The 27787-nt window shown below is 40.1% G+C and overlaps 1 protein-coding gene across 3 annotated transcripts in view; it reads right to left on the bottom strand.

The window, feature by feature from the left end:
* Window positions 1-14840, bottom strand: part of scube1.L (signal peptide, CUB domain, EGF-like 1 L homeolog) — a 127706-nt gene extending 112866 nt beyond the window's left edge. Inside the window, exons 1-2 of one of the 3 annotated variants that reach the window (XM_041585840.1) lie at window positions 14662-14840; window positions 7097-7219 (exon numbers count right to left, since the gene is read on the bottom strand). In XM_041585840.1, the coding sequence (XP_041441774.1) occupies window positions 7097-7219; window positions 14662-14746 (208 nt within the window). In that variant the 5' untranslated portion in view covers window positions 14747-14840. The remainder of the gene's footprint in view (window positions 1-7096; window positions 7220-14661) is intronic. The other 2 variants (XM_041585841.1, XM_041585842.1) reach the window with 2 other exon arrangements.
* Between the last annotated feature and the right edge of the window lie 12947 nt (window positions 14841-27787).

Genomic DNA, 27787 nt, shown 5'->3' with positions numbered 1-27787 from the left:
CCAAAGTCCCAAAGAGCAGAAGTCCCGAAGAGCTGAAGTCCCGAAGAGCTGAAGTCCCGAAGAGCCGAAGTCCGGAAGAGCAGAATTCCAGAAGAGCAGAAGTCCAGAAGAGCTGAAGTCCAGAAAAGCTGAAGTCCAAAATACCCAAAGACCCGAAGTGAGACATCCTGAAGAGCAGAAGTCCTGAAGAGCGGGTCCCGAACAGCTGAAGTCCCAAAGAGCCGAAGTCCCAAAGAGCAGAAGAGCTGAAGTCCAGAAAAGCTGAAGTCCAAAAGACCCAAAGACCCGAAGTCCCGAAGAGCAGACGTCCTGAAGAGCAGAAGTCCCGAAGAGCGGGTCCCCAAGAGCTGAAGTCCCAAAGAGCCGAAGTCACGAAGAGCAGAAGTCACGAAGACCCAAAGTCCCGAAGAGCAGAAGTCCCGGAGAGCTGAAGTCCAGAAGAGCCGAAGTCCCGAAGAGCCGAAATCCCGAAGAGTCAAAGTCCAGAAGAACTAAAGTCCCAAATCCTGAAGTTCAGAAGAACCTGAAGTTTCGAAGAGCAGAAGTCCCGAAGAGCCAAAGTCCCGAAGAGCCAAAGTCCAGAAAACCCAAAGAAACGAAGTCCAGAAGAGTCAAAGTCCCGAAGACCCGAAGTCCAGAAGAGCAGAAGTCCAGAATAGGGATGTAGCGAACGTCGGAAAAAAAGTTCGCGAACATATTCGCGAACTTGCGCAAAAATGCGAGCGGTTCGCGAACGGTTCGCGAACCCCATAGACTTCAATGGGAAGGCGAACTTTAACATCTAGAAAAGACATTTCTGGCCAGAAAAATGATTTTAAAGTTGTTTAAAGGGTGCAACGACCTGGACAGTGGCATGCCAGAGGGGGATCAAGGGCAAAAATGTATCTGAAAAATCTGCCTGTGTGTGCTTGGAAGAGATAGTGTAGGGGGAGAGCTGTTAGTGATTTCAGGGACAGATGATAGTAAGTTTGCTGGCTAGTAATCTGCTTGATACTGCTCTGTATTGGAGGGACAGAAGTCTGCAGGGATTTGAGGGACATTTTAGCTTAGGTAGCTTTGCTGGCTAGTAATCTACTGTTCTCTTTAAACAACTGCCATACGTTGACCTTGTAGGCATTGTTTGCCCAGTTTTTTTGGACGCAGCCACTGAAGCACAGTTGCCAGAAAAAATATGCCATATAAATGCTGAAAATAGTCATTTTTCGCCATACGTTGACCTTGTAGACATTGTTTGCCCAGTTTTTTTGGTTGCAGCCACTGAAGCACAGTTGCCAGAAAAAATATGCCATATAAATGCTGAAAATAGTCATTTTTCGCCATACGTTGACCTTGTAGACATTGTTTGCCCAGTTTTTTTGGTTGCAGCCACTGAAGCACAGTTGCCAGAAAAAATATGCCATATAAATGCTGAAAATAGTCATTTTTTGCCATATACGTTGAGTCAACGTATGGCAAAAAATGACTATTTTCAGCATTTATATGGCATATTTTTTCTGGCCTCTGTGCTTCAGTGGCTGCGGCCAAAAAAACTGGGCAAATAATGCCTACAAGGCCAACGTATACACTACTACAGCGGTGGATACGGATTACGTAAAATATATTATGGCTGCTTGAAAAAAGTGACTCCGGTGTTTTTTCTGGAGACGGTAATATTATGGATATTTAGACAGAATGTGAACAAGGTCACACAGCTCGATGGCGGGTTGAAGAAAACAGTGTGCAAATAATGCCTACAAGGCCAACGTATACACTACTACAGCGGTGGATACGGATTACGTAAAATATATGAATGCTGCTTGAAAAAAGTGACTCCGGTGTTTTTTCTGGAGACGGTAATATTATGGATATTTAGACAGAATGGGAACAAGGTCACACAGCTCGATGGCGGGTTGAAGAAAACAGTGTGCAAATAATGCCTACAAGGCCAACGTATACACTACTACAGCGGTGGATACGGATTACGTAAAATATATTATGGCTGCTTGAAAAAAGTGACTCCGGTGTTTTTTCTGGAGACGGTAATATTATGGATATTTAGACAGAATGTGAACAAGGTCACACAGCTCGATGGCGGGTTGAAGAAAACAGTGTGCAAATAATGCCTACAAGGCCAACGTATACACTACTACAGCGGTGGATACGGATTACGTAAAATATATTATGGCTGCTTGAAAAAAGTGACTCCGGTGTTTTTTCTGGAGACGGTAATATTATGGATATTTAGACAGAATGGGAACAAGGTCACACAGCTCGATGGCGGGTTGAAGAAAACAGTGTGCAAATAATGCCTACAAGGCCAACGTATACACTACTACAGCGGTGGATACGGATTACGTAAAATATATTATGGCTGCTTGAAAAAAGTGACTCCGGTGTTTTTTCTGGAGACGGTAATATTATGGATATTTAGACAGAATGTGAACAAGGTCACACAGCTCGATGGCGGGTTGAAGAAAACAGTGTGCAAATAATGCCTACAAGGTCAACGTATACACTACTACAGCGGTGGATACGGATTACGTAAAATATATGAATGCTGCTTGAAAAAAAGTAACTCAAGTGGTTTTTCTAGAGACGATAATATTATCAATATTTAGACAAAATGTGAACAAGCTCACACAGCTCGATGGCGGGTTGAAGAAAACACTGTGCAAATAATGCCTACAAGGTCAACGTATACACTACTACAGCGGTGGATACGGATTACGTAAAATATATGAATGCTGCTTGAAAAAAAGTAACTCAAGTGGTTTTTCTAGAGACGATAATATTATCAATATTTAGACAAAATGTGAACAAGCTCACACAGCTCGATGGCGGGTTGAAGAAAACAGTGTGCAAATAATGCCTACAAGGTCAACGTATACACTACTACAGCGGTGGATACGGATTACGTAAAATATATGAATGCTGCTTGAAAAAAAGTAACTCAAGTGGTTTTTCTAGAGACGATAATATTATCAATATTTAGACAAAATGTGAACAAGCTCACACAGCTCGATGGCGGGTTGAAGAAAACACTGTGCAAATAATGCCTACAAGGTCAACGTATACACTACTACAGCGGTGGATACGGATTACGTAAAATATATGAATGCTGCTTGAAAAAAAGTAACTCAAGTGGTTTTTCTAGAGACGATAATATTATCAATATTTAGACAAAATGTGAACAAGGTCACACAGCTCGATGGCGGGTTGAAGAAAACAGTGTGCAAATAATGCCTACAAGGTCAACGTATACACTACTACAGCGGTGGATACGGATTACGTAAAATATATTATGGCTGCTTGAAAAAAGTGACTCCGGTGTTTTTTCTGGAGACGGTAATATTATGGATATTTAGACAGAATGTGAACAAGGTCACACAGCTCGATGGCGGGTTGAAGAAAACAGTGTGCAAATAATGCCTACAAGGCCAACGTATACACTACTACAGCGGTGGATACGGATTACGTAAAATATATGAATGCTGCTTGAAAAAAGTGACTCCGGTGTTTTTTCTGGAGACGGTAATATTATGGATATTTAGACAGAATGTGAACAAGGTCACACAGCTCGATGGCGGGTTGAAGAAAACAGTGTGCAAATAATGCCTACAAGGCCAACGTATACACTACTACAGCGGTGGATACGGATTACGTAAAATATATGAATGCTGCTTGAAAAAAGTGACTCTGGTGTTTTTTCTGGAGACGGTAATATTATGGATATTTAGACAGAATGTGAACAAGGTCACACAGCTCGATGGCGGGTTGAAGAAAACAGTGTGCAAATAATGCCTACAAGGCCAACGTATACACTACTACAGCGGTGGATACGGATTACGTAAAATATATGAATGCTGCTTGAAAAAAGTCACTCCGGTGTTTTTTCTGGAGACGGTAATATTATGGATATTTAGACAGAATGTGAACAAGGTCACACAGCTAGATGGCGGGTTGAAGAAAACAGTGTGCAAATAATGCCTACAAGGCCAACGTATACACTACTACAGCGGTGGATACGGATTACGTAAAATATATTATGGCTGCTTGAAAAAAGTGACTCCGGTGTTTTTTCTGGAGACGGTAATATTATGGATATTTAGACAGAATGTGAACAAGGTCACACAGCTCGATGGCGGGTTGAAGAAAACAGTGTGCAAATAATGCCTACAGGGCAAATAATGCCTAAAAGGTCAACTTATACACTACTACAGCGGTAGTAAAATAAAAAAAGTAAAATAAAAAAAAATGAATATTAAAAAAAAAAATTAAAGTTGGTGCTGCTGAACTACTAGGAGCAGCAGATTAGCACACCAGTCCCACTCCCCAACACTGCTAGACTAATAGCACTGGGCTCTTATAGTAGTAGTAGTAGTAGTAGTAGTAAAACAACAAAAAAATAAATAAAAGCAGTCCTTACAAGGACTACTGTTATTGCAGCAGTCAGCAGATGAGATCAGAAGCAGGACAGCTGCCCACTGCAGCTACATACAGAGCACTGCAGTAGAAGGTAGATTACTAGCCAGCAAAGCTACCTAAGCTTAAATGTCCCTCAAACCCCTGCAGACTTCTGTCCCTCCAATAACAGAGCAGTATCAAAACGATTACTAGCCAGCAAACTTTCAACTGTCCCTGAAATCACTAACAGGCAGCAGCTCTCTCCCTACACTATCTCTTCAGCACACACAGGCAGAGTGAAAAAACGCTGCAGGGCTTCGGTTTTTATAGGGAAGGGGAGTGGTCCAGGGGAGAGCTTCCTGATTGGCTGCCATGTACCTGCTGGTCTGGGGTGAGAGGGCAAAAAAAAGCGCCAACAATGGCGAACCCAAAATGGCGAACGTCGCGCGACGTTCGCGAACTTCCGGCGAGCGCGAACACCCGATGTTCGCGCGAACAAGTTCGCCGGCGAACAGTTCGCGACATCTCTAGTCCAGAAGAGCAGACGTCCTGAAGAGCAGAAGTCCAGAAGATCCGAAGTCCCGAGGAGCTGAAGTTCCTAATACTCAAAGCCACAAAAAGACCCAAAGCCACGAAAGGGGCCTAGGGTGAGTTCCACAGAACATCAATGTGTTTTTTTTTAATTTGATTAAGCCACTGGCCACCAATTTATTGTTTTATCACTATATAGGCTCCTGGCCACCAATATTTCCTTTTAACTTGAAGGGGGGGGGCCTGGCATCAATATATTTTTTTTAACTTATAGGGGGGCCCTGACCACCAATGTTTTTTTAAAAAAAAAACTTGTAAGTGGGACCCTGGCCGCCAATGATTTTCTTACATGTATAATGGGGTTCTGACCACCATTGTGTGCGAGGGGGTTTAGCGCTGTCTGTGTGGCCTTTTTACTGTGGTGTGGGGGTGGGCAGGATCTAGGGTGGGGCTTGGGGGGTGGGCGGGAACCAGGGGACCCAGAAAATGTTGTTGTACGGGGTCCTGTGATTTCTAATGGCGGCCTTGGATCTATTGTCCTGAAATCTTTGGGATGGGGGGATTTCCAGATAAAGGGTCCAAGCACTGAAATAAATGATGGTTGGGTGGGCTGCAATCAAGTAGTAGTGCGAGTTACATTTCATTGACCAATGAGTGAGTAATATCAACAAGGGACACAGCATTTCGGTGACCACCCAACAACTTTCATTGACAGAAAATGTTCTAATATTGTTCCATGACAATGGATGTGGATGGTTTATAGTGTTGACGTGTGGCGGTTTTGTGACTTTTTGTGACTCGCACCCCATATTTTTTGATGCCGGCAAATTTTCCCTGGAGTTTCGGAAATGTATTTGCCGGCGGCATAATGCAAAAATTCGCTGCAAATTTGTGCCAGGCAAATTTATTCGCCCATCGCTACCCGTAACACTGTCATCTATGAAATTATTCATAGCATTTAACGACCACAGCCTGTTTACTAGTTAGGGATGAACCGAATCCAAGATTCGGTTCGGGATTCGGCCTTTTTCAGCCGGATTCGGATTTGGCCAAATTCTTCTGCCCGGACGAACCGAATCCTAATTTGAATATGGATATTAGGGGCGGGGAGGGAAATCGCGTGACTTTTTGTCACAAAACAAGGAAGCAAAAAATGTTTTCCCCTTACCACCCGTAATTTTCATATGCAAATTAGGATTTGGATTTGGTTTGTTATTCGGCCGAATCCAAAATAGTGGATTTGGTGCATCCCTATTACTTTAATCCCACAACTTCAAGGTTACAATTTGATTCTGCACCTGCTTTCTAATGAAATAGAGACACATATCTGTCATCTCCGACTGTCACCTCTCCCTGTACATATAAATACATATAAATATATATAAATACATATAAATATATATAAATACATATAAATACATATAAATAAATATAAATACATATAAATACATATAAATACATATAAATAAATATAAATACATATAAATACATATAAATACATATATATCTATATCTCTGGGGGGAAAGCAGCAGTATCAGTTTCCATTTGGGAACAAGAGGTAAAGGAGCAGTGGGAATAAGAAGGAAGCTCTAGGGGTAAAAAGAAAATGGGGTTCAGGGTAGGGATGCACCGAATCCACTATTTTGGATACCGAACCGAATCCTAACCCTAATTTGCATATGCAAATTAGGGGTGGGAAGGGGAAAACATTTTTACTTCCTTGTTTTTTTACAAAAAGTCACGGAATGTCCCTCCCTGTCCCTAATTTGAATATGCAAGTTAGGATTCGGATTCGGTTCGGCCGGGCAGAAGGATTCGGCCGAATCCGAATCCTACTGAAAAAGCCCGAATCCTGGCCGAATCCCGAACCAAATCCTGGATTCGGTGCATCCCTAGTTTAGGGATTAAAGAAGAGAGAGAGAATGTAACAAAGAATTAGGGGAGAACTCAATGGAAGGCCAGGGGGGCACCAATGAGTGGCTGGGGGATTGAGGCAAGTACAAGCCAGTGGCTACTGCAGTAGAGATGAGTGGCAAGTATCCACAAGACAATTAGCCGGAGCAGCAGGGGGGCTCCAGCCAGCAAACAGCAGCTGTAAATGTGAATAAATGGTTTGAGGAATTCCGCTATTTACAAAGATTTAGTAAACAAAGAGCAATCGCAGCCCTGGTCTCGTCTCACCTTCACACTCTTTTCCTTGTCCCTTATAACCAGCTTTGCAAATACATCTGTAAGATTTCGGGCTGTTCTGGCAGATGGCATCAATGTGGCAGTCGTCCGTTCCCTCCGCACACTCATCACTGTCTGTCAGACAAGAACAAGGAAGGCATTTCATTCATCACTATATACATATACATATAGGGGAAGAGATGAAATCCACACTCTCCAGCTGTTGTAGTAGAACTAAAACTCCCAAGCACAGGGTGACTGACTCGGCTGTGGCTCTAATCAAGGGCCCCTTGTGGTTACGTCACTAGATTCTGCCTAGAGTGTCAGCACACATGCCAAGTTTGGCTGATTTGGACCTCATTGTCCAATGGTCTGGGCACGAATGATCAGATACTTTCATAATCTGGCAGTTGGAAAAAAAAAAGGTGACATTTTCAGTTTTAGAAAGAAGATTGTTAATATAATATAATATATATCTTCCTCCCTTTTTACTTTCTCAGACAATCTGATAGCGGCCGATAACATGTCATGAAATAATATTGCTTGTCGGAATGAATCCTTGTGCAAGTGTCAGCTCTGAGAGCCAGGAGCCCACCTTAAATTCCCCGATCATGAACTGGCTCCGTTTAAGCAAAATATCCCATCAAACGGTTGTTCACCTTTAAATTAACTGTTAGTATGATGTAGAGAGGGATATTCTGAGACAATTTGCAATTGGTTTTCATTTTGTATTATTTGTGGTTTTTGACTTATTTAGCTTTTTATTCAGCAGTTTGCAATTACAGCCATCTGGTTGCTAGGGTCCAAATTCCCCTAGCAACCATGCACTGATTTGAATAAGAGACTGGAATATGAATAGGAGAGGCCTGAATAGAAAGATGAATAATAAAAAGTAACAATAACAATACATTTGTAGCCTTACAGAGCATTTGTTTTTTTAGATGGGGGTCAGTGACCCCCATTTGAAATCTGGAAAGAGTCAGAAGGCGAAGGCAAATAATTAAAAAATTATAAAAATGAAGACCAATAAAAAAGTTGCTAAGGACTGGACATTCTATAACCTACTAAAGGTTAACTTAAAGGTGAACCTCCCCTTTAAACTCTCTTTAGGATTTGGTATGAAGTGTAAGTAGTGAATTTCTCCTGTTTCGCGAAACTCGAATTTTGACGCCCGCATCAATTTTGATGCTGTCGTTAAAGTCAATGGGTGTCTGAATAGTGTAGACGCGCGACGGTTTTGATGCAAGCGACTTTTCCGACGCACGTACAAATTTTTTTGACGTCGGCGAATCTTCGGCGGTGAATTTTCGCAGGAGTTTCGCGAGTTTCTCCTCCCGCCAGCTAGAGTCTAAATGGCCAGTGGGATGGCATTCGGAGCGATTCGTTTTCCGAAGTCGTCCAAGGTTTGCTCGTGAGGGCGTCTTCGGAAAACAAAGCGCTCCAATTGTTCTAGCCAGCAGGAGGCAGTTTGGGGAGATTGGTCGCCCCGAAGAAGAGGAGATTTATCAAAGTATCTGATCATTCATGCCCAGAACATCAGACAATAAGGTCCAAATCAGCCAAACTTGGCATGTGTGCTGACACTGTAGGCAGCATCTGAGCGTGTGTCTCTGCCCTTAGAATACAAATCGACTACTCACCTTGTGCAGGGAAATAACCTCCCCCTAATCACATACACCGCACTAATAACTGAAATTTGCTACATTTGGGAAATTGAAAGTATTTATACCAGTTGTAGAGAAAAACGTAAAAACGATGTGCCGTTTGCTGCTTTACACTGGACAATACAGGACGGGAGAAAGTGAAGGCAATTCCGGGCACTAAGAGGTTAAAGGCAGCCCCTGGGAATGTCTGGTATTTGGTCAATCCAGTGGCAGTGGGGTAGTACAACACACAGATTCACACTGTCCTGGGAGACGCCAAAGGGTTAACTCACAGGCTGACCCTCTATAAGACTTGCTGAGTGTCTTCTAATCCCTTAGGGACTGTGGGAAAAGAACATAAGTGGCCTCAAGGCTATTGATTAATGTCTCTAGGTCAATATTAAAGTTGTTGGAAATACACTTTGAATTGTCCCCTTTGCAATTTAAAGGCACATTCACATCTGGGGGAGAGGGAGGGACGTGGAGCAACAGAGGAGTGATCCGGGGAGATTATACGCTAAATAAATAACCAAAATTGTGTCCAGGACACGACACGGAACTGCTTAAAAAAATACAATTACGCTGCTGTTGTCTTTATCTTGCCGGCCAATTACAATCAGCAGATTGCAGGAAAAGGTTCTTTGAAATGAAGAGCAGGGTTTCATGGGAAATTTGCCCCCACATGCATAATAAAGTCTTTTTAAAGGAGAACTAAAGCCTAGAAATGTTGTACATGATGTTTTGTGCTTCTGCACCAGCCCAAGGCAACCACAGCCCTTTAGCAGTAAAGATCTGTGTCTCCAAAGATGCCCCAGTAGCTCCCCATCTTCTTTTCTGCTGATTCACTGATTCACATGCTCTGTGCTGCTGTCACTTACTGAGCTTAGGGAGCCACTCACAATATACAGTACACATAGAATAGAAATGTCACAATATAAGGCTGATTAGTAATTAATACAGATAATTACTACATGGCAGCACAGAAACCAGTGCAATTAGCATCAGAATTGAATAATCAGCAAACCTGTAGCATCAGCTTATATTACAGCCAGGGAAGCTCATTTTCTGCTGGATAATTAGTGACGAGCCCTAAGCTTAGCTTCTCAACAGCCAATCAGAGCCCACTGAGCATGTGAGTGTCACAGACACTTTCCAAGATGGTGACCCCCTGTGACAAGTTTGAAGTCCTGGATCATTGCTGCTATTGACAAGCTCAAACTTTAGCCTTGTGCAATAAGTTCACTATAGAAAATAGGCCATTTTTAGCCACATTCATTTTTAGGGTTTAGTTCTCCTTTAATATCTTGGAATAAAAACAAAATAAATACTGAATGTACTTTGCAATAGTGCTTAGAATAGCCCCGTCATCAATTGTACATTCACTTATTTTTAAGGTTTACTTATCCTTTAAACACAAATGAATGATAACAGAACCCCCTGGTGTTAAACAGGCTTATAGTTTTACAGGAGCCAGTCCCATTCATGCTCCATGAACACCAGTCCCTTCACACTAGCCAGTAAATACCAGTCTCCTTCCCACACACCAGTCATCTCAATTGTACAATACATTCCATTCCTCACTAAGCCAGTCCCTTTTCCATATGCCGGAGCATCAAACTTTCACCTAAACCTAAACCAGTCCCACACAGGTCAAAAAGCCAGACACTTTCACTAGTACAAGTTGATTCAGGGACTGGTCCCATTGCATCTTGGGAGTGAGGAAGGAATGTTTCCCCCTCTGAGGCAAATTGCAGAGACTTCATAGGGGTTTTTTGCCTTCCTCAGGATCAACTGACAGTTAGACAGGATATATATATATATATACACTTATAAGCTTGAACTTGCTGATGGACGTGTGTCTGTTTTCAACCTGAGCTACATGAGCTACTCCCACCCACAGAACCCAAATCAAGTCACTTACACTTGATCCAGTCTCATTTAAATAACTCAAATCAAGTCACTTTTACATGAACCAGTCCCACTCACATAAACCAAATCAAGTCACTTTTCCATTAGCCAGTCCCACTCACAGAACACAAATCAAGTCATTTTTACATGAACCAGTCCCAATCACAGAACCCAAATCAAATCACTTTTCCATTAGCCAGTCCCACTCACAGAACCCGAATCAAGTCACTTTTACATGAACCAGTCCCAATCACAGAACCCAAATCAAGTCACTTTTCCATAAGCCAGTCCCAATCACAGAACCCAAATCAAGTCACTTTTACATGAACCAGTCCCAATCACAGAACCCAAATCAAATCACTTTTCCATTAGCCAGTCCCAATCACAGAACCCAAATCAAGTCACTTTTACATGAACCAGTCCCAATCACAGAACCCAAATCAAATCACTTTTCCATTAGCCAGTCCCAATCACAGAACTCAAATCAAGTCACTTTTACATGAACCAGTTACAATCACAGAACCCAAATCAAGTCACTTTTCCATTAGCCAGTCCCACTCACAGAACACAAATCAAGTCATTTTTACATGAACCAGTCCCAATCACAAAACCCAAATCAAATCACTTTTCCATTAGCCAGTCCCAATCACAGAACCCGAATCAAGTCACTTTTACATGAACCAGTCCCAATCACAGAACCCAAATCAAGTCACTTTTCCATAAGCCAGTCCCAATCACAGAACCCAAATCAAGTCACTTTTACATGAACCAGTCCCAATCACAGAACCCAAATCAAATCACTTTTCCATTAGCCAGTCCCAATCACAGAACCCAAATCAAGTCACTTTACATGAACCAGTCCCAATCACAGAACCCAAATCAAATCACTTTTCCATTAGCCAGTCCCAATCACAGAACTCAAATCAAGTCACTTTTACATGAACCAGTTACAATCACAGAACCCAAATCAAGTCACTTTTCCATTAGCCAGTCCCACTCACAGAACACAAATCAAGTCATTTTTACATGAACCAGTCCCAATCACAAAACCCAAATCAAATCACTTTTCCATTAGCCAGTCCCAATCACAGAACCCGAATCAAGTCACTTTTACATGAACCAGTCCCAATCACAGAACCCAAATCAAGTCACTTTTCCATAAGCCAGTCCCAATCACAGAACCCAAATCAAGTCACTTTTACATGAACCAGTCCCAATCACAGAACCCAAATCAAATCACTTTTCCATTAGCCAGTCCCAATCACAGAACCCAAATCAAGTCACTTTTACATGAACCAGTCCCAATCACAGAACCCAAATCAAATCACTTTTCCATTAGCCAGTCCCAATCACAGAACTCAAATCAAGTCACTTTTACATGAACCAGTTACAATCACAGAACCCAAATCAAGTCACTTTTCCATTAGCCAGTCCCACTCACAGAACACAAATCAAGTCATTTTTACATGAACCAGTCCCAATCACAAAACCCAAATCAAATCACTTTTCCATTAGCCAGTCCCAATCACAGAACCCGAATCAAGTCACTTTTACATGAACCAGTCCCAATCACAGAACCCAAATCAAGTCACTTTTCCATAAGCCAGTCCCAATCACAGAACCCAAATCAAGTCACTTTTACATGAACCAGTCCCAATCACAGAACCCAAATCAAATCACTTTTCCATTAGCCAGTCCCAATCACAGAACCCAAATCAAGTCACTTTTACATGAACCAGTCCCAATCACAGAACCCAAATCAAATCACTTTTCCATTAGCCAGTCCCAATCACAGAACTCAAATCAAGTCACTTTTACATGAACCAGTTACAATCACAGAACCCAAATCAAGTCACTTTTCCATTAGCCAGTCCCACTCACAGAACACAAATCAAGTCATTTTTACATGAACCAGTCCCAATCACAGAACCCAAATCAAATCACTTTTCCATTAGCCAGTCCCAATCACAGAACCCGAATCAAGTCACTTTTACATGAACCAGTCCCAATCACAGAACCCAAATCAAGTCACTTTTCCATAAGCCAGTCCCAATCACAGAACCCAAATCAAGTCACTTTTACATGAACCAGTCCCAATCACAGAACCCAAATCAAATCACTTTTCCATTAGCCAGTCCCAATCACAGAACCCAAATCAAGTCACTTTTACATGAACCAGTCCCAATCACAGAACCCAAATCAAATCACTTTTCCATTAGCCAGTCCCAATCACATAACCCAAATCAAATCACTTTTCCATTAGCCAGTCCCAATCACAGAACCCAAATCAAATCACTTTTCCATTAGCCAGTCCCACTCACATAAACCAAATCAAGTCACTTTTACACGAACCAGTCCCACTCACAGAACCCAAATCAAGTCACTTTTACATGAACCAGTCCCACTCACAGAACCCGAATCAAGTCACTTTTACATGAACCAGTCCCAATCACAGAACCCAAATCAAGTCACTTTTCCATTAGCCAGTCCCACTCACAGAACCCAAATCAAGTCACTTTTACATGAACCAGTCCCAATCACAGAACCCAAATCAAGTCACTTTCCATTAGCCAGTCCCACTCACAGAACACAAATCAAGTCATTTTTACATGAACCAGTCCCAATCACAGAACCCAAATCAAATCACTTTTCCATTAGCCAGTCCCACTCACAGAACCCGAATCAAGTCACTTTTACATGAACCAGTCCCAATCACAGAACCCAAATCAAGTCACTTTCCATTAGCCAGTCCCACTCACAGAACACAAATCAAGTAATTTTTACATGAACCAGTCCCAATCACAGAACCCAAATCAAATCACTTTTCCATTAGCCAGTCCCAATCACAGAACCCAAATCAAATCACTTTTCCATTAGCCAGTCCCAATCACAGAACCCAAATCAAGTCACTTTTACATGAACCAGTCCCAATCACAGAACCCAAATCAAGTCACTTTTACATGAACCAGTCCCAATCACAGAACCCAAATCAACCCACTTTTCCATAAGCCATTCCCACTCACAGAACTCAAATCAAGCTACTTTTGCATGAACCAGTCCCACTCACATAAACCAAATCAAGTCACTTTTACATGAACGAGTCCCAATCACAGAACCCAAATCAAGTCACTTTTACATGAGCCAGTTACAATCACAGAACCCAAATCAAGTCACTTTTACATGAACCAGTCCCAATCACAGAACCCAAATCAAGTCACTTTTACATGAGCCAGTTACAATCACAGAACCTAAATCAAGTCACTTTTACATGAACCAGTCCCACTCACAGAACTCAAATCAAACCACTTTTCCATTAGCCAGTCCCACTCACAGAACTCAAATCAAGTCACTTTTACGTGAGCCAGTCCCACTCACAGAAGCCGAATCAAGTCACTTTTATATAAACCAGTCCCACTCACAGAAGCCGAATCAAGTCACTTTTATATAAACCAGTCCCACTCACAGAACCCGAATCAAGTCAGTTTCACATGTGTCAGTCCCATTCCCTGCGTGGGTTTCCTCCGGGTAATTGGTTCCTGGATAAACGGACTCTACTGTGTGTGAATGTGATAGAGAGCTTAGACTGTAAGTTCCACCGGTGCAGGGACTGATAGGAGTGACGGATAATCACGAGCAGAGCACAAATGTGTTGGCACAAACAGAAGGAAATATTAACTAGTCCCAGTCACAGGACCCAGCGGAAGTCACTTTCCCGGTCCATTTCACATAAACCAGTGCAAGTCATCAGGTTTCATATGATCCAGTCTCAATGACAGGACAGGGTACAGAACATGAGCCAGTCCTTTTTACAAAAGCCAGTTTCCCCCTAGTCACCAGGCAGTACATTTCCCATTAGCCCATTCCTCATTAAGCCAGTCCCATGAGTTACTTGCCCTCAAGCCAGTTCTTTGCTACTGAGCTGATCACTTTGATACAAGCCAGTCCTGTCTTTCATACTGAGCCAATCATGGGTCAGCTGGTGCCTATTTCAGGGCGATGTTGATGGGAAAGTTTGTCTGTTCTTACCTGGGTGTCCAGTGTTTGCTGCCAGGCTGGTGTAGATGAGACTGAGAGACAGACACAGGTAGAAGGACAGACAGACAGCCCCCATAGCACAGACAGCAATAGAAGCCAACGCAGCCTCCTGGGTAAGAGCCACACACACTACTGACAAGCCCAGAGCGATTAAGCCTCACCGACTGACAGACCCCAGATCATTGGCTGAGGAACTGGAGAGAGGGAGGAACCTCAGCCGGATCAGCCAATTCCACAAGAAAGTGGGAGGAGCTAGTGGAGATGCACCGCTCCCCCACCCACAAGACTTTCTCCTCTTCCCATTGATGTTTTTTTTCTTCCTACAGCCTCAAAGGGCTTAAAGGAGAACTAAAGCCTAACTAAAGAAGTCGGTAGAAATGTTGTACATGATGTTTTGTGCTTCTGTACCAGCCCAAGGCAACCACAGCCCTTTAGCAGTAAAGATCTGTGTCTCCAAAGATGCCCCAGTAGCTCCCCGTCTTCTTTTCTGCTGATTCACTGCACATGCTCTGTGCTGCTGTCACTTACTGAGCTTAGGGAGCCACTCACAATATACAGTACACATAGAATAGAAATGTCACAATATAAGGCTGATTAGTAATTAATACACATAATTACTACATGGCAGCACAGAAACCAGTGCAATTAGCATCAGAATTGAATAATCAGCAAACCTGTAGCATCAGCTTATATTACAGCCAGGGAAGCTCATTTTCTGCTGGATAATTAGTGACGAGCCCTAAGCTTAGCTTCTCAACAGGCGCACTCTATCGGCAGGCGACTTCTCGCTCTGGCAAACGGACGTTACTCCGCATATTCACCAAAATGCAGATTTTGCCGAACGTTAGCTCTTTCGCCAGAGTTGCCTTCGCCACCTCAGACCAGACGAAGTGCTATAAAGCAGCGAGATTTTCTCAATCTTCTGTCGCTTACATTATATTCTGTGAGCCGAAAATGCATCAAAGTCCAAAAAAACGCTGGCGACTTTTCCTTTTTTCAGCGTGATTGTCCTAACAAACTTTTTTTGGGGAACCAGTTTTTTCCAGACATTTTACAACATATGAAACATTCATTGTCTTTATTAGTGATGGGCGAATAAATTAGACAAGTGCAAATTCGTGGCGAATTTCCGCATTTTGCCGCAATCTTTCCGCAATCTTACAGATGTATTTGCAAAGCTGGTTATAAGGGAGAAGGAAAAGAGTGTGAAGGTGAGACGAGACCAGGGCTGCGATTGCTCTTTGTTTGCTAAATCTTTGTAAATAGCGGAATTCCTCAAACCATTTATTCACATTTACAGCTGCTGTTTGCTGGCTGGAGCCCCCCTGCTGCTCCGGCTAATTGTCTTGTGGATACTTGCCACTCATCTCTACTGCAGTAGCCACTGGCTTGTACTTGCCTCAATCCCCCAGCCACTCATTGGTGCCCCCCTGGCCTTCCATTGAGTTCTCCCCTAATTCTTTGTTACATTCTCTCTCTCTTCTTTAATCCCTAAACCCCACTTTCTTTTTACCCCTAGAGCTTCTTTCTTATTCCCACTGCTCCTTTACCTCTTGTTCCCAAATGGAAACTGATACTGCTGCTTTCCCCCCAGAGATATAGATATATATGTATTTATATGTATTTATATGTATTTATATGTATTTATATTTATTTATATGTATTTATATGTATTTATATGTATTTATATTTATTAATATGTATTTATATGTATTTATATGTATTTATATTTATTAATATGTATTTATATGTATTTATATGTATTTATATGTATTTATATGTATTTATATGTATTTATATTTATTAATATGTATTTATATGTATTTATATGTATTTATATGTATTTATATGTATTTATATGTATATATATGTATTTATATGTATTTATATGTATTAATATGTATTTATATGTATTTATATTTATTAATATGTATTTATATGTATTTATATGTATTATATGTATTTATATGTATTTATATTTATTTATATGTATTTATATGTATTTATATGTATTTATATGTATTTATATGTATATATATGTATTTATATGTATTTATATGTATTTATATGTATTTATATGTATTTATATTTATTTATATGTATTTATATGTATTTATATTTATTTATATGTATTTATATGTATTTATATGTATTTATATGTATTTATATGTATTTATATGTATTTATATTTATTTATATGTATTTATATGTATATATATATGTATTTATATGTATTTATATGTATTTATATGTATTTATATGTATTTATATGTACAGTGAGAGGTGACAGTCGGAGATGACAGATAAGTGTTTCTTCATTAGAAAGCAGGTACAAGTTGTAGACTCCTGTGAAAATTTGCAGAATTTGGACACGCATCCGAAAAGTATGCCTATTGACTTTAACGCCATCGTCAAAATTGACACGATCAGCAAAATTCATGCGGGCGCTAATTCTCAAGTTTCGCTCATTTTTCGCCATTTCGGGAGAAATTCGCCCATTACTAGTTACGGTAATTCAGATGGAGTGTGGCTAGTAGATCCAAAATGCATAAAGACCCGTTATCCGGAAGACCCCAGGTCCCATACCCATATTTACTCATTAGTAATTGCAGTATTTGTCTATTCCTTTATCTTCTGTGGTTCTCCAGAGTTTCTCCAGCTGGCTTCTGCGAGTTGGTTTCAGGAGTCAGAACCAGCAGTCTAGAGAATAGAACCAGACTGTATAAGGGCCCTTACTCACGGGTGTTTGAAGCTGCAGGGGAGCGCAGGAGTTGATGCGATGAATTCTTTTCAATGGGGCTGTATTCACACTAACGCATGTAAACCATCCACAACGTCATTGGAACATTTTCTGTCATTGAAAGTTGATGGGTGGCCACCAAAATGCCGTGTCCCATGTTGATAAAACTGCCAAAACAGCGTCAACACCACCGCTATTCGGATGCCCATTGACCTTAACGCCAAGTTTCGCAACGTTTTGGCCATTTTGCGAATTTCACGGGAAATTCGCAAATTTTTCGGCAAAGCAAAACGGGATAAATTCGCCCATCACTACTTACTGGAATTCAGATGGAGCGTGGATAGTACATGGAGTCTCATAGACATTTCCCGGTGGATCGTGCTGAATTAAGCTGCTAGACGACCTATCAGAAAGGCTTTAAAATACATTTAAGGAGAACTGCAGCCAAACACTTTTTTTAAAGGATAACTAAACTTTTAAAATAAGTGAATATAAAACTGATGAGGGAGCTATTGTAAGAACTTTTGCAATGTACATTCATTATTTATTTATTTTTTAAATCCCAAGATATTAAGGGATACATGTAGTGTTAATATGAATGAATTGTGTTACAACAGTGCCACCTGCTGGTCATTTTCCCACCAGTCTGACCAGCAAGTAGTCAAGGAAGTTGTCAGGAGAAAGAAAGAGGCTGATGTTCTTCTGCTTAGGAATAAAATTAGAAACCTTTCTCACATCTTTCCTAAGCAGAAGAACATCAGCCTCTTTCTTTCTCCTGACAACTTCCTTGACTACTTGCTGGTCAAACTGGTGGGAAACTGACCAGCAGGTGGCGCTGTTGTAACATAATTCATTCATATTAACACTACATGTATCCCTTAATATCTTGGGATTTAAAAGGAATAAATAATGAATGTACATTGTAAAAATGCTAAGAATAGCCCCCTTATCAAGTTTACATTCACTTATTTTAAAGGTTTACTTATCCTTTAAAGAAAAAAAAACAAAAGAAAATATAACAGGTCCCATACCTGTACTTGATCCCAACTAAGATATAATTAATCCTTATTGGAGGCAAAACAAGCCTATTGGGTTTATTTAATGTTTATATGATTTTCTAGTAGACTTAAGGTATGAAGACCCAAATTATGGAAACATCCATTATCCAGAAAACCCCAGGTCCCAAGCATTCTGGATAACAGATTCGATCCCTGTACTGGCAGCTGAACATAACCCCATGTCAGTCTCTCTAACAGATATACCCACATATCCCAATGATACAAATCCATTAAATTCTCCGTCCACGTTCTATACCCATGGGTAGTGATGGACGGATTTATTTTATCGTTTCCCCACCGGCAAATAAATTCGCAAAATTGCCGTGAAAATTCAGCAATATATTATACACTTGCATTATGTGCATATATGATATGGGGGTGACAGAGGAAAGATGGGGGACTGTGCCTATATATTATACACTTACATTATGTGCATATATGATATGGGGGTGACAGAGGAAAGATGGGGGGCTGTGCCTATATATTATACACTTACATTATGTGCATATATGATATGGGGGTGACAGAGGAAAGATGGGGGACTGTGCCTATATATTATACACTTACATTATGTGCATATATGATATGGGGGTGACAGAGGAAAGATGGGGGGCTGTGCCTATATATTATACACTTACATTATGTGCATATATGATATGGGGGTGACAGGGGAAAGATGGGGGGCTGTGCCTATATATTATACACTTACATTATGTGCATATATGATATGGGGGTGACAGGGGAAAGATGGGGGGCTGTGCCTATATATTATACACTTACATTATGTGCATATATGATATGGGGGTGACAGGGGAAAGATGGGGGGCTGTGCCTATATATTATACACTTACATTATGTGCATATATGATATGGGGGTGACAGAGGAAAGATGGGGGTATATCTGTGCCTATATATTATACACTTACATTATGTGCATATATGATATGGGGGTGACAGAGGAAAGATGGGGGGCTGTGCCTATATATTATACACTTACATTATGTGCATATATGATATGGGGGTGACAGGGGAAAGATGGGGGGCTGTGCCTATATATTATACACTTACATTATGTGCATATATGATATGGGGGTGACAGAGGAAAGATGGGGGGCTGTGCCTATATATTATACACTTACATTATGTGCATATATGATATGGGGGTGACAGAGGAAAGATGGGGGGCTGTGCCTATATATTATACACTTACATTATGTGCATATATGATATGGGGGTGACAGAGGAAAGATGGGGGGCTGTGCCTATATATTATACACTTACATTATGTGCATATATGATATGGGGGTGACAGAGGAAAGATGGGGGGCTGTGCCTATATATTATACAGTTAAAGTTAATGTTTTCTTTATTTTGAGATGATATACATAATTATTTAGCATTATACTAATCATATATTGACCTGCAATGTTACTTTGGGGTAAAAATGCAATTTAAAGAAAAACTAGCAGAAAATACGCACAGAGATCAAAGCGGGAGAGAAGATTTGGAACATTTTGGTGCAGGTGGACTGTTGGTTCTCAGAACGGCTGGTTAATAAGGGGTTAAATCTCGCCCATTGTTTGACTGGGCCTTTCTTGTTGATTCAGCGGCTGCTTCTGACTCTCAAACTATAGGGAAGAAAAGACCTTTGAAGTCAGACTGTCCTCTCAGCATCAAATGTAACCGAGTGTTCCCCTTAGTAACCGATCAGTTTGTAACTCAATGATGGGGAAATGTTCCTTTTTGTCCACCCCCTCAAGAATCACCACTGACCAGATCATCTGTAAGTGTGAATATCTGAAACTAAATCTGTCTTTATATTCACTTATATAACTTACTGTGTGCCCAGAACATTCCTTCTCTGTATATTTGTATTTATACATATGGGAGGAGGTGCCATATTGATTCCCTTAGACAGTACAGTATGAGGGTATAGCTTATTGTGTGCCCAGAACATTCCTTCTCTGTATATTTGTATTTATACATATGGGAGGAGGTGCCATATTGATTCCCTTAGACAGTACAGTATGAGGGTATAGCTTATTGTGTGCCCAGAACATTCCTTCTCTGTATATTTGTATTTATACATATGGGAGGAGGGAGGTGCCATATTGATTCCCTTAGACAGTGCAGTATGAGGGTATAGCTTATTGTGTGCCCAGAACATTCCTTCTCTGTATATTTGTATTTATACATATGGGAGGAGGGAGGTGCCATATTGATTCCCTCAGACAGTACAGTATGAGGGTATAGCTTATTGTGTGCCCAGAACATTCCTTCTCTGTATATTTGTATTTATACATATGGGAGGAGGAGGTGCCATATTGATTCCCACATAGACAGTACAGTATGAGGGTATAGCTTATTGTGTGCCCAGAACATTCCTTCTCTGTATATCTGTATTTATACATATGGGAGGAGGAGGTGCCATATTGATTCCCTTAGACAGTACAGTATGAGGGTATAGCTTATTGTGTGCCCAGAACATTCCTTCTCTGTATATTTGTATTTATACATATGGGAGGAGGGAGGTGCCATATTGATTCCCTTAGACAGTACAGTATGAGGGTATAGCTTATTGTGTGCCCAGAACATTCCTTCTCTGTATATTTGTATTTATACATATGGGAGGAGGGAGGTGCCATATTGATTCCCTTAGACAGTACAGTATGAGGGTATAGCTTATTGTGTGCCCAGAACATTCCTTCTCTGTATATTTGTATTTATACATATGGGAGGAGGGAGGTGCCATATTGATTCCCTTAGACAGTACAGTATGAGGGTATAGCTTATTGTGTGCCCAGAACATTCCTTCTCTGTATATTTGTATTTATACATATGGGAGGAGGAGGTGCCATATTGATTCCCTTAGACAGTACAGTATGAGGGTATAGCTTATTGTGTGCCCAGAACATTCCGTCTCTGTATATTTGTATTTATACATATAGCACCGCTAAAGTGCCCTAAGTTCTTCTTGCTTAAACCCTAAAGGTGCTCCCTCTTCCTTGTAGGCTATTGCGAGCTCAGCTTTTTCTCATGATTAGTATCAATGGGCGCCATCTTGTGGTCAATAGTTTGTTTTTTCCCCCCAAATATCCTTTTCCATATCCTGATGTAACAAGTGGAGCAGGGATTTGGCCATACACTATAAGATCCACCCGTTGGGGGATGGGTGATAACAATGTTAATGGGCAACGACGGGTTGTAGATCCGATGTGGTCCATAAAGGAAAAGTAAACCTTAAAAATAAGTGAATGTAAAATTGATGAGGGGGCTATTCTAAGCACTTTTGTCATTTACATTCATTATTTATGTTTAATGCCAAGATATTAAGGGATACATGTACTGTTAATATGAATGAATTGTGTTACAACAGCGCCACCTGCTGGTCATTTTCCCACCAGTCTGACCAGCAAGTAGTCAAGGAAGTTGTCAGGAGAAAGAAAGAGGCTGATGTTCTTCTGCTTAGGAAAGATGTGAGAAAGGTTTCTAATTTTATTCCTAAGCAGAAGAACATCAGTCTCTTTCTTTCTCCTGACAGCACAGAGCTCACTGTCACACGCCCCATGAGGTCTCAGTGAGGAATGGGACCTCCATTATAAACAATGTTTCTTTATAATATTTTAAGGGGCAGATATATCAAAGGTCAAAATTAAAATTAAAATTTCGAGCTAATTTTTGTGTACTTCGACTAGGGAATAGTTTGATAAATTTGAAATCTATCATGTACTGCCTCTTTAAAAATTTGACTTCGACCATTCGCCACCTAAAACCTGCCGAATTGCTGTTTTAGCCTATGGGGGATCTCCTAGAACCTATTTGGAGTCAATTGATAAAAAAAAAATTAAGTTTTTTTATAGGTAAAACATCAAATTGAACGATTCGAATTCGCTATTACTTCGATTTGTATGATTCAAATTTGATTTTGAAATTTGATTGAATTTAATGGAATTTGATCGAAAACGGACCATTCGGGCAAAAAAAAAAAAAAACTTTGATAAACTATTTTTTTCAGTTTTTTGTCCAAAATAGTCAGATTTTCGGGCTAATTCCAGCGCAGACCACAGAAACTTCCAAATAGGATAGGGACCTCTCTCACCGGCTTATAAACAACCTTGGCAGGTCTGAGACGATGGATTTTTGGATTCAGGCTTTTTCCATCCTCTGGGTAAAATAAACCTCAAAAAAGGAAACCCTGAAAAATATGAGTTTTGCCCCAAAAAACCCGTCCCTTACGGGGTTATTTTTCAAAATCAGAAAATATCGAATTCTTTTCTGAAATCATACCTCCCAACTGTCCTGTTTTTAGAGGGACAGTCCCACTTTTGACAACTCAACCTGCAGTCCCTCGTTTGTACTGGAAAGTCCAGATTTTCTCTGCACTGAACAGACAGAAAAAGAAACAATGTTTCTCAAAACAATTTTGAGATAAGCAAATAAGTAATTGTAACAATTTATATAAGGAGGTCCCGTGGGAAAAGTTAGACTTACAATTTAAAGGGCAATTCACCTTCATTAGTAAAACTGTAATAACTGAAAAAAACACAGAAATGTGTTCAAACTTTCATAACCTGCCAAATTTTGTAAAATAAACATGGGAATTAGGGGATGTGGCCACAAAAATGGGCGTGGTCCAAAACATTTTTTGTCCCCAAAATGTTGGGAGCTATGAATCTACTCTGACCAAATGCGCACGGGTTATTTCCCCTTATTTATCAATTCATTTTGCAGAAAAATTCCAGCGCCGGAAAAAGACTTGAAGAAATTGTGAAAAACTTATGAAAATTAGAATCATATAAATTTTTGGGATTTTCTGTCCAAAAACTCACTTTTTTTCTTTTTTTTGCCCAAAAACCACAAAATCTTCCGATTATTGCACAAAACCCAGCGCAGATCAGTATATCTTCAGGATTTCGCCCATTAACTTATATACAATCTCTGCAGGTTTGAGACGCCGAATTTTCAGATTCAGACTTTTTCCATCCTCGGGGTATAATAAATCTCGAAAAATTTGAGTTTTTTTTTTTTTACACTAAAAATTCAGATTTTATAGTTAAAAAAACTCGAATTTTCCAAGTTATTGGCATTCGGACTTTAATAAATAACTCCCAAAGTGACAGCTGACTTTTCATGGGCAGAATGTGGAAGCCGCGCTAGCGTTCGGGTGGCCATTTTTATTTGGTAAAAAGTGCCGGCCAGGCTTCTTGCACAAGACTTTAGGCCAACTAAGCCAGATTTTATAGGAACGTAAGTAGTTTAAAGCCACATCTGAAAAAGTCTGGATCTAATAACATGGGGCCAGTCATTCCCCGTTGTGCGGTTTACAAACTACGTGTTTCTGGAGAAGGTCATGGGGACGGATCCTGCCGACCCCCAATTTTATTCAAATTATCGCGCAAAGGGCTACATGTGAAAATGATATTTTGCAGTGCATGAACCCTTAGAAAAACATTAAATGTAATTATTTTCGAATAAAGAGCGTCCTCGACAAATGCAGCTGATGTAGAAAAGCGTAGATAAAATATTACATGTCCAAACCCACGACTTGGTGTGGAAAGATGTGTACGACTTGCTCTTTATTCACGACCCACTGGTGAGAAATAGAATGTGATGAATTCATTAGTCCTGCCCAACATTACGCAGGCGTGTGATTTATACTCATAATATGTATGTCACCAGCATCAATGCATACGGTCCATATTAACACTGTAACCTCCAGACGCTTAATCCCTCACTAGCGCATAGCTCCAAACATTTTGGAGAAAAAACGAGGGAACCCACTAAAAATTGCCATGTTATGAAAGTTTGAACATATTTCTGTGTTTTTTCCCCCTCAATTATTACAGTTTTGCTAATGCAGGTGAATTGCCCTTTAAGCTGTGAGTCTAACTTTTCCCAAGGGACCTCCTTATCTAAATTGTTACGATTACTTATTTGCTTATCTCAAAATTGTTACAAAGTGTCTTCGTTGCACCTGGTGGCATTTCTGGGCTCTCTGCCAAAAGCCAATTAAGTTATAAACTTTGTTTCTTTTTCTGGTTATTCGGGGCAGAGAAAGTGGAGACTTTTCAGTACGACCCCATTAAATGCAAATTACAGGTGCTAATTAGTGATGGGCGAATAAATTCGCCTGGCACGAATTCGCAGTGAATTTGCAGTGAATAAATTTGAGAATCTCCTGTGAAAATGTCTGATTTTCCAAAATTTTTAGGGAAAACCTTCAAATTTCATGATTTTTGAGTGAAATCCTTCAAATTTCATGATTTTTTGGTGAAAAAATTTGAATTTCACAATTTTTGAGTGAAAACGTCCGAATTTTATGATTTTTTCATGAAAACGTTCGAATTTCACGATTTTTTTGAGAACATTCCTATTTCACGATCTTTCGTGAATTTTTCGCCGTTTTTCGAATTTTGCTGGGAAATTCGCGATTTTTTCTGCAAACCGAAACGAGACAAATTTGCCCATCATTAGTGCTGACATGTTTCTCCCTGAATGTGTAGGAAAATGATATATTAACATGTATATAAGAAGTTATGACTCACCTACAATTATTTTTAAAATAAGAACAATAGTAAGATCGGCAGATTCAGGCGCATTCGCAACCCAAATATTCCCAACATACGTTTCCAATTGAAACATTTTCCTTTATTCGTCTGACAGTGCCGACTCGCTCCGCTCGGAGCAAAATATACAGCCGATCCCGACTCTGACAACTGAATCTTTCTCTTGGCAGGAAGGAGGAATTTCTTTCTCTTACATAAATATTGTAGAAATCCATTGTGTAAACAAGTTGGGTTACTCATATCACTGATTGCAGGGGCAGAAAGAGAAGAAATCCAGGCTTTCTCTTGCAACTTGCTTCCCAATAAAAGTCACCGGGTGTTTTTAAATAAAAAATGGCATCTAAATAAATATTTGCCAAAAGGTTCGGACTTTTAATTAACTTTTAGCATGTTATAGCATGGCTAATTCTAAGCAACTTTTCAAGTGGTCTTCATTATTTTGTAGTTTTTGAATGACTTTTTCTGATTCTTCCCAGCTTTTCAAACAGGGGGTCACTGACCCCATCTAAAAAATGTTTTATTTTGGTAAATAAAGAGATCACTACAGCTACATGGTACATGCAGTCGGCACCAGCAGTAAAGAGGAAAGCGAAGGGAATGCGTTTCGAATCATATTTGCTTTGATTATGCAAAATTTAATGATTGGGTTTACTAAGCTGCGATTCTTCTTGCATCTCTAAAGGTGGCCATAGACGCAAAGATTTGGCAATTACTTTTATTGTTTATTTTGTTTTGATTGCAAGATATTAAGGGATACATGTACTGTTAATATGAATGAATTTTGTTACAACAGCGCCACCTGCTGGTCATTTTCCCACCAGTCTGACCAGCAAGTAGTCAAGGAAGTTGTCAGGAGAAAGAAAGAGGCTGATGTTCTTCTGCTTAGGAATAAAATTAGAAACCTTTCCCAGAAGAACATCAGCCTTTCTTTCTCCTGACAACTTCCTTGACTACTTGCTGGTCAGACAGGTGGGAAACTGACCAGCAGGTGGCGCTGTTGTAACAAAATTCATTCATATTAACAGCACATGTATCCCTTAATATCTTGGAATTAAAAATGAATAAATAATGAATGTAAATGACAAAAGTTCTATAATAGCCCCCTCATCAGTTTTACAGTCACTTATTTTAAAGGTTTACTTACCCTTTAAGAGTATGTATTTCTCCTAATTTCTTGGAATCTTAAAAAAAAATTGTAAATGGCAAAAGTGCTTACAATTGCACTCTCATCAATTTTACATTCACTTGTTTTAAAGTTTTATTTATCCTTTAACGCTCACAGAGACCGAGACTGATGGGCAGCGCATTATAAGGAGGCCCTCTCCTCATTTCAATGCTGGAATTCTTGGAAAGTCCATTGTAATGGAATACTCATGAGTCTTAAACTTAAGTAGTGGGGTTAAGCCCTTCTGGTCAGGAGCTGGTGCAACTCTAATGTAACAGTGGGAGGAAAACAGCCCAAGAGCAGGAAGTAGAACAAAATCGAGACTTGGATTGAGATTACTGGAGGCCGTTTGCAAGTTGAGTTGAGATGTTCTGTTGAAGATTATGATGATTTAACCATACTCAAATGAAAACAAACTAAATGCAAACCTCATCTGATCTAACTCCCTACCTGAAATGTGTCTTTTGCTCATTCATTTTTAACCTGGTCTGTGTAAGTTGTAGCTAATGTCCTGTCCAGTAGAGGGTGCTCTAATTCTATCACCTATTTATGCTGATTCTTTGCTAATGTGGATATAGAAATCTTGAGATTTCCATATCCACTATAAAAAGAATCCACATAAATAAGACTGATGGAAGTAGAGCACCCTCTACTGGACAGGACATTAGCTACAACTACAAGCAACACCGCACAACACAACAGCTACAAGGTTTACTATTCCTATGGAACGACCATGTGGACAACAAAAAAAGGCTTCTAGAAGAAGACCTGAAGGAGAACTGATTCAAGAATCAGAACTAGAGAGTGACAAAACCAATATTGCTGGAATTTAATTAACATTTATTGGAAAGTTGCTTTGAATTACTTTCTCATACTGCAAAAAGCAATGCGGGCACATCGGGGAGAGATCACTAATTTGGCGAAACGAGCGGATCTCTCTGTGTGTGGCCGAGAGGGATATTCAGAGACAATTTGCAATTGGTTTTCATTGTTTTATTAGTAAGTAATTTCTTGCTTTTTATTCGGCAGCTCTCCAGGTTGCAATTTCAGCCGTCTGGTTGCTAAGGTCGATATTCCCCTAGCAACCATGCACTGATTTGAATAAGACACTGGAATATGAATAGGAGAGGCCTGAATAGAAAGATGAGTAACAAAATTCATTCATATTAACAGCACATGTATCCCTTAATATCTTGGAATTAAAAAGGAATAAATAATGAATGTAAATTACAAAAGTGCTTAGAATAGCCCCCTCATCAATTTTACAGTCACTTATTTTTAAGGTTTGCTTGCCCTTTAAAGGATAAGTTAACCTTTAAAATAAGTGAATGTAAAACTGAGGAGGGGACTATTTTGTAATGTACATTCATTATTTATTTAGTTTTGATTCCAAGATATTAAGGGATACATGTGCTGTTAATATGAATGAATTGTGTTACAACAGCGCCACCTGCTGGTCAGTTTCCCACCAGTCTGACCAGCAAGTAGTCAAGGAAGTTGTCAGGAGAAAGAAAGAGCCTGATGTTCTTCTGCTTAGGAAAGATGTGAGAAAGGTTTCTAATTTTATTCCTAAGCAGAAGAACATCAG

This window comes from Xenopus laevis, chromosome 3L (genome assembly GCF_017654675.1).
Source record: "Xenopus laevis strain J_2021 chromosome 3L, Xenopus_laevis_v10.1, whole genome shotgun sequence".
NCBI classification, from domain to species: domain Eukaryota; kingdom Metazoa; phylum Chordata; class Amphibia; order Anura; family Pipidae; genus Xenopus; species Xenopus laevis.
Note: the sequence above shows the minus strand (reverse complement) of the source record. Positions and strands in the feature narration are given on the sequence as shown.